Source organism: Triticum aestivum, chromosome 6A, assembly GCF_018294505.1.
Source record: "Triticum aestivum cultivar Chinese Spring chromosome 6A, IWGSC CS RefSeq v2.1, whole genome shotgun sequence".
NCBI classification, from domain to species: domain Eukaryota; kingdom Viridiplantae; phylum Streptophyta; class Magnoliopsida; order Poales; family Poaceae; genus Triticum; species Triticum aestivum.
In genome coordinates this window covers 251715758-251723810 of record NC_057809.1, presented here as the reverse complement: position 1 = coordinate 251723810, position 8053 = coordinate 251715758, and the positions used below count along the sequence as shown (strand labels likewise).

Sequence of the window (8053 nt, the reverse complement as noted above, 5' to 3'; positions counted from 1 at the left end):
CCACCTTTGACTTCAATGTCTTCATACATTTTTAGGGGTCATCTCTGGTAGGAAAACCGAATCAATGAGGGACTTATACCTGTGTTATCCTGCAATTCTCACAAACACATTAGTCCCTCAACTAGGTTTGTCGTCAATACTCCAAAACCAACTAGGGGTGGCACTAGATGCACTTACAGTTGGTCAGGCAAACTCGATGGGACCGAATCACTCATTTCGGTGAGACCGAAACGTTATGAAAGGGAAACAGAGAGTTTGCATTGCGAACTCGGTGGGACCGATCGCTCATCTCGGTTGGACCGAAACGTTACGAAGGGAAACAGAGAGTTTGCAATCCCATCTCGGTGAGACTGAGATCTTTATCGGCGAGACCGAAATGACTAGGGTTTTTGGCAGTGGCTATGTCAAGTGAACTCGGTGGCACCGAATAGAACATTTCGGTGGGGCCGAGTTTGACTTTTGGTTTAGGACATATGTGGATATGAGAAAGTGGTTAAGGGTTTTTGGAGCATATCACTAAGCATTTTGAGCAAGTAAGTCATTAAGCAACACCGCATCCCCTTTTAATAGTATTGCCTTTTCCTATGGACTCAATGTGATCTTGGATAACTAAAATGAAAATGTAGAGTCTTGAGCTTGAGCCAATGTGTGTCCTTAGCATTTTGAGGGGTCCACATTCCTAATCTATGCCATGCAAATCATTAAACTTTTTGAAATGGTTATCTTGAAATGGTATTAGTTCAATGAGCTATATGTTGTTAGTAATTACCAAAACCACCCAGAGATAGTTGCACTTTCACATAGAAAACTAAATCTGCCATGGCAAAAACACTAAGTATCAATGATTCAAATTGCTAGGTACATAGTTATGCTCTTGTGGACCGCAGCATGCCCACCTCCCATTATCACAACACGAGCCGAGGGAACAGGGACTCACCCGCGGGACTGGCATCGGTGGTCGAAGGCGGGGGAATGGACGAAGCAACACCAGCAGCTCCTCCACGGGGTGGCCGGACGAGACTCCGGCACAATCCGATGGTAGCGTGGTCGCGTCGTACACCACCTCTCCATGACGATGTCCGTCGCGACAGCGCGACCCCCTCCCCTTCGCGACCCACCTCTTGAAAGCACCTTGCCGACGCCCTCGGGAAGAAATGCAACAGAGAAGGGGCATATGGGACGCCCATCAACGGGAACCACGACGGGGACAAAAAATCGGCGGAGAAATCAACGGGCTTAAGCTGTCGACGTGCCTGCGCTCGAGGGCACCGCCATGACCCGCGCTCAAGGCTCGCCATGTCCCGCGCTCGAGGCCGCCACCGTGTCCCGCGCTTCTCCCCGCGTTCGAGGCCACCGCCGTGACCCATGCTCGAGGCCGCTGCCGTGTCCGGTGCTTCTCCCCTCGCTCGAGGCTACCACCGTGTCCCGTGCTCAAGGCCACTGGAGGTCGTCAGGCGGGCATTCCTGCTTGGTGGTGCGAGTCATCCCGTCGCTGATTTGGACGCCGACGGAGAAGAGAACCTAGCGCCTCCACGCCCGAGCTTCCTGGCTGCATCAAGCCTCTCCCGCCCGCTTTTCGCTCACCGCCTCCGCACGTCCCCATCCCGGCCGCCGTCGGCAAGCCATCGCGCCGGCCGCACCTCCTCTGTTTTTTTTCCCTCCATCTGTGTGTTGAGAAGAGAGTGGATACAAAGTGGGGATGGGGTTCGGGTTATCCGGAACGGCGGCAGCTGACCTACATGGCACCTGTGTACGCTAAGATTCACTCCATGAAGGTCGATGCGTAGACGGCGTTCAGCTTGAGAAGAGAAAATATGGCACGTTCGGGAGTTATCGATACCGTTAAAAAATATCATCATAACACCGGAAGAACTAGAGAAAAAACTGAGCAGACAGAGAACTAGTGAAATCCTCGAGGTAGCCTATAAATACGCATCCCCGCTGCGCTCTAGGGTTCTCCGTTTTGCGCCGTCTTATCCCTCCGCTCCTCACAAAAACGTGCTTCTCGCCGCCACCACCCTAACCCTAGTTCCCCCGCCGCCATGGCCGACGACCACTACTCCTCCAAGCGCAAGTACGACGACTCCCCGCCGCCGCGCCGGACGGGATTCTCCTCCGGCCCGCCGCCCGCCTCGCCGCCGGTTGCCGGTGCCCCGGTGCCATCTTCGTACAACACTGTGCCGCCGCCTCCCGACGAGATCCAGCTCGCGAAGCAGCGCGCGCAGGAGATCGCAGCTCGGCTCTTCAGCGCCGCTGAGGCGAAGCGTCCCCGCGTCGACAATGGCGATGACGACGTGGGCACCGGTGGGGGAGGAGGGGGTTCCCTGGGGAGCGGTGGCCGTATCGGCGGTGGCGGCCTCGGATTCTCGTCCTCAGCCGGTGGTGGTGAGTATATTGGCTATATCTAGTGAAACACTTATTGGATCGGGAGATCTGTTTTTTGTGTGCTTGTGGTCGCGGCTGCTGTTATGCTGTTTATTTAGTTTGTTCCTTAGCTGCTGAGTACAGCTATGCGGTCCGTTCGATTTAGCGACATGTTCAGGAAGCAGTTGAAGTAAATAGCCCGCCTAGGCTAAAGCTTAGGCGTGCTACGATCTAGGCAACAACAGAACTCGTAGCGATTTCGTTATCCTCATGAGGAAGTTTAGATCTCCAAATTGTGTGTCTCTAGGGCATATCTAAGTAACTTAATCAAGCATAAAAAGAAAAAGAAAAAGAGGAAAGAAAATACCCACACGAATCTTTGTGTAAGATCAATGATACAGGACTTAGATGTGCAATACTTATGGCACATCTAGATGTGCTTTAGCAAAACTGATATTTATTATGGGTTTATAAGGATAGCTAGTAGTGTTTGTTAATAATTCTAACAAATATATCTTGTGTAGATCAGTAGTTTCCATTGCTTGATTCTGCTATATCATGTAATATTTTAATCAAGGTCTTGTGGAACTAGCACCTGTCTGCTAGATGCAACAAATGATATTATGTTCGTAAGAGTCATGGCCGCTAAATGACAATAGTTTCTGTGGTTCATTTTTTCTCTTTTTTGCATGTTAAATGCAAAAACATCAATATACTGCTTTCATGATTGTCTATCGGCACAGAGCCAAATATATGATTATCTCATGTGGCACATAGATGATGTGATTTCCTGTAATATTTTCAGGCAGCTCTGAACGTTATTAGTTTGTTACTTATGTACTGACATCTGTTTATTGTCCTGTTTTATGTTGTTCATGTGAAGGTTATTCTTCTCACTTAACAGATCCGCAGCTATCAGTAGTATAATGTGTTGCTCTTTTGTTTCCAGGCCATGCTTCTTCCATCCCATCCTTATCTTCTCAAGGAAACTCACATCAGTATTCTTCATATGGTGGTGGATACCAGAGTGGCAGTACAACAAAAAAGATTGATATCCCAAATGGAAGGGTATGCTACTTGGTAGTTTACTCTTTTGGTTTTTGGATTCATGAAGTTGATAGAAGGTTGCATGATGTGCAGTTCTTTTGCTTATGTTCTTTGACTTTTAGGTTGGTGTTATCATTGGAAAAGCTGGAGAAACTATAAAGCATCTCCAAGCTCAGTCAGGGGCAAAGATCCAAGTAACAAGGGACATGGATGTTCAACCCGGCTCACAGACAAGATCGGTCGATCTTTCGGGCACTCCTGACCAGATAAACAGAGCTGAGCAGTTGATAATTGATGTTCTTGCAGAGGTACCGTGCTACCTTTTTTTATGGTCAGGACTTCACATCTAGTTGGGCATTCATTTATTCAACCATACGTGTCATGTGACCTTCTGCAGGCTGATGCTGGATCATCTGGCACTATCTCTAATCGGAAGTACAACGCACCTCAACCTGGTGCTGAGCAATTCCAAATGCAAATTGCTAACAATAAGGTAAACTGGCTGCTTTCTAGAACTGGGATTGCTTGTCAGACATTGAAAATCATACCACACCCCAATATAGCAATGAGGGTGCCTTGTAAGCTTCACAGCTTCACGAACCAGTTTCTTTGGTGGTAAAAAACCTTGCCTATTCCTTTCCATGTCTTGATGATTTTTTCTTATTTCAGGTGGGTCTGGTTATTGGTAAGGGTGGTGAGACTATAAAATCCATGCAGGCCAAATCTCAAGCTCGTATACAGGTTTGTGAAAATTCTTATTGCGAAGTCTGAACATAAATTTGCTAGCTGAAAGTTACTTAGCACTGCATGATGTGTTCTGTTGTTGCCCTTTTTTTTTCCAGTTTTCTTATGATTTAGCAAGTAAATTAGAATCCAAGTTCTGAGTTTGCTCAATTATAAGTAGAACTCATGCTCCTTTTGTCTTAGTAACTTTCTGTTCTATTATTCTCCTTTCACACCTGCATCTCCTTGTTAATCAGTATTGTATATTTTGTAATCATTTCCATTAGTAATAATAATAGTAATATTTCATTTGTCCTCACAAATCCTTTTGCAGGTCATTCCTTTGCATTTGCCTCCTGGTGATACTTCAACTGAAAGAATACTGTATATTGATGGTACTGCAGAGCAAATTGAAATAGCAAAGCAGCTTGTGAGTGAGGTCACTAGTGAGGTCAGCTTTCTTTCTCTTTTCATGCCACTTCCTAATTGGTGCAGCTATTTGTTATTTACCAGTGTTTAAATCATGTGGGTTTGATTACATTTTTTTGTACTTCATACTGTGTTTTTGTCCTGATTTATATTTCCCTACTTGACCTATCTTTTCCATTGTTTGCTTTGAATTCTTCTCTTTAGTTATGATATGCCCTATATTCTTGTCAAATGTACATGTCAAAACTTTTTCTCAATGGGTTGTCTAGTAAAAAAAGATGGTCGTGGAGCAGCAGCAATTTAGCTTTGACACGATTGTATGCTTTATACTCCCTCTGTTCCAAAGTAGATGACCCAACTTTGTACTAAAGTTAGTACAAAGTTGAGTCATCTATTTTGGAACGGAGGGAGTACAATTGTGTGCTTGCTTCTGAGATGTTCAGAGACGCACACCGAATCTGAAATTGTATTTGTAATTTGCCCAGTCTCTTTGTTATTAGCTTCTCTGCTCTGTGGAGTCTGCTGAAAATATAAGAAATATTTAAACACTCACAGTTAAATACTGGCAAATCCATACGTCCATTAGGAAGTTGATATCCTATCACAGCATCTTTACTACATATCATACCGGTGCTTGTGGTGCTATCCATATATCCCAGGATATACTGTCTGATCATTAACTGACATAAGGCCAAATTAGTGTTGGTAACTAGTTCTGAGGGCTGCAATCAATCCTGGAGCCAGGTTTGTTACTACCTAATGTTAATATACTTGATGCTCATGGATGAAAGATAAAATTATGAACTACTCCCTCTGTTTGGGTATAAAGGGTTCATGTGTTATACCATTAGAATTCAAATACAAATTCAATCGACTTTTTGAACAATAGAATACAGACATCCAGAAACATGCCTGGTCCCTCTATCAAAATGGAAGTAAATAGTTTATATTCATGTACCTGGTGCTTGTCCTCTCAAAGTTTCATTTGGTATTTCTTTACATCTTTTGGGGATAGCTTGTGCAATACTCTATACAGGTGATCATTGTGCACACTTACATGATGGGCCGTGCACTGTTGTAGCTGTTATTTTGGCTATTGATATTTTTGCTCACTCAGGGTCTAGATATCATTCTTGCATTATTCCCTTCATACTTTTGATGCTTAATGTTTAGTCCTTTTTTCCTGTTGCTAACACCACCATCTGGGAGCAACATGTAACAATTAAGAACCTTACAGTTTATTGACTAGGCAAAAAAGTTCATATGTGTTCTGTGTAGTTTGGAAAGATTATGCAGGATACCTCGCATGAATCTATCGTGTTCTGTTTGCTTGTATATATTTTCTCTGTGTTGACTTTTCAGGTTAACACGACCAAGCTTCCTTAAAAACTTTGCTTGAATCCTTTCTTTGACATTCATTTGTTCACCTATAATATAATTTTTTGTTGGAGGAGACTTGTCAAAAGAACTGCTGCTGTGTATGGTGTGTCATTAAGCAATACAAGTAGATGTTCCACATAATACTGATTTTACAACATCTATAAACTGCAAGGCAATCTTTTATTGCTATTCAATATGTATATATATGTTTGTCTAGCTGCCCAATCTTCATTATCTCCCATAGTTTTGCACATGGGAGACGCTAGATGGGCATCAGCAATGTTGCTTGAGAATCTTGCTCGGTGAGTTGACCCCTCTATTTTTCTTGGTGGTTCTGGAATTTCTGTATATTATGTTGCTTTGTTTTTGGATATGTTTTGTCTGGTTTGCACTCGTTCTGCATGGTACATTGCATGTTTTTGTTCTATACATATACAGATGTGCAAACTATATTTTTGCAGAATCGTGCCAGAAATCCAATGTCAGGTGGCTATTCTCAGCAGGGCTACCGCCCTCCTCGTCCTCAGGCAAACTGGGGTGCGCCTGGTGCACCAACAACACAACAGCCTGGTTATGGTTACATGCAGCCTGGACCTTATCCTGGTGCGCCACCACAGTATGGCCAGCAACCTTATGGCAGCTACCCTCCAGCATCTGGAGGTTATCAGACAGGGTGGGATCAGTCTTCAAACCAGCAATCACAGCAGGCCCCCTCTGCCGCTGGTTATGACTACTATAACCAACAGCAGCAACCCCAACAGCAACAATCTGCCACTGGAACTGCTGCACCTGCTGATGCTAGCAACTACAATTACAGCCAGCCTCCTGCTAGTTATGCTTCACAAGGGTATGGTGATTCTACCTACTCTCAGCAGAGTGGTGGGCAGCAAGCTTATGACTACTCTGGTTACCAGACCCAGGGGCAGCAGCAGTCTTACTCGGAGCAGCCTGGATATGATCAGCAGAGCTATGGATCAGCTGCTAACTCAACTCAGGATGGTACTGCACCTAGCTATGGTGGTCCAGGTGGTGCTGGTCAAGCATCTCCAGGGCAGCAAGCTTCCACTCCATCCTCTGGAGGCCAACCGGGTTATCCTAGCCAACCACCTACTAGTGCTGCTGCATCAAGCTACCCAGTGCAAGGTTCTGCCCCTCCATCTGGATACGTTGCTCCACATACACAGCCTGGTTATGGTACGCAGCCACCACCACAGGGCGCATACGGTCAGGGTGCTTATGGGCAGCCTCCGCAGGCTCAGAAGCCGCCTTCATCTGCTCCTACTTATGGACAGCCACCGCCTGCTCAGGCTGGTTATGGGCAGTATGGATACAGTCAGCAAGGCTATGGTGCACCGCCGCCTTACCCTGGTGCACCCACTGCTAGCCAGCCAGGCTATGGCCAGCAGCAGTCATACGGTGATCCTTATGCTACTGGTAGCTATGGGCAGCCTACAGCGTATTCTACTGAAGCTACAGCACCTGCTGCTTCCCAGGATCAATCTGCCGCCGCACCTGCCCCTACCACAGCAACTGCCGCTCCTGCTCCTGCCAACAGTGGTGCCCCCCAAACTTCTCCGAGTTGAGCTGCCTGCTCCTGCCTCAGCTGCATCTGCAATCTGGTTTCGTTGGCTCTGCTGCTTGAAGTATAATCCTCACTCTATCCATGTTATCTTACTTTTTATTGCTTGCTTGTGAACTTTATATATTGCTATATTATATCCTGGTTTTGCTGCTTGCGTATGGCATGTACTGCTGTGCTTGTGATCGCTGGTGCATAATGTGACCTATACTTTGGATACTGAAATGCAACTGTTCAGTTTTGCAGCTTAACGTGTTATTATAGTTATGTGGATGAAATATGTATTTGACATCAATTTCTAGCAGGCACTTGAGCCTCATACTTTGTTGTCTTTCATTTGATGTTTTCACATTGTTATGTGGGGATCACTGTTTCATTGGCTCTGCTGCTGTTCTTGCATCCTACTATAACATACGGATGTATGTAGACATGTTTTAGAATGCAGACTCATTCATTTTGCTAAAAAGACTTATACTCCCTCCGTCTGGAAATTCTTGTCCCAGAAATGAATAAAAGGGATGTATCTTTACG

At 45.4% G+C, this 8053-nt stretch overlaps 1 protein-coding gene across 1 annotated transcript; it reads left to right on the top strand.

Moving 5' to 3' along the window:
• Window positions 1-1950: 1950 nt before the first annotated feature.
• LOC123127387 (far upstream element-binding protein 2) lies at window positions 1951-7767 on the top strand. The gene is made up of 7 exons (XM_044547064.1): window positions 1951-2385; window positions 3314-3432; window positions 3534-3719; window positions 3809-3904; window positions 4081-4152; window positions 4469-4585; window positions 6405-7767. Exons 1-7 carry the CDS (start codon window positions 2043-2045, stop codon window positions 7524-7526), a joined length of 2055 nt encoding a protein of 684 aa, XP_044402999.1. The 5' UTR covers window positions 1951-2042; the 3' UTR covers window positions 7527-7767.
• Window positions 7768-8053: the final 286 nt, after the last annotated feature.

Excerpts from the sequence above, each read along its gene's own strand:
- LOC123127387 (XM_044547064.1), top strand. The coding sequence starts at position 2,043 with ATGGCCGACGACCACTACTCCTCCAAGCGCAAGTACGACGACTCCCCG. Across the intron at positions 3,720-3,808 it reads TAATTGATGTTCTTGCAGAG|GCTGATGCTGGATCATCTGG; the intron begins GTACCGTGCTAC and ends GACCTTCTGCAG. Across the intron at positions 3,905-4,080 it reads TGCAAATTGCTAACAATAAG|GTGGGTCTGGTTATTGGTAA; the intron begins GTAAACTGGCTG and ends TTCTTATTTCAG.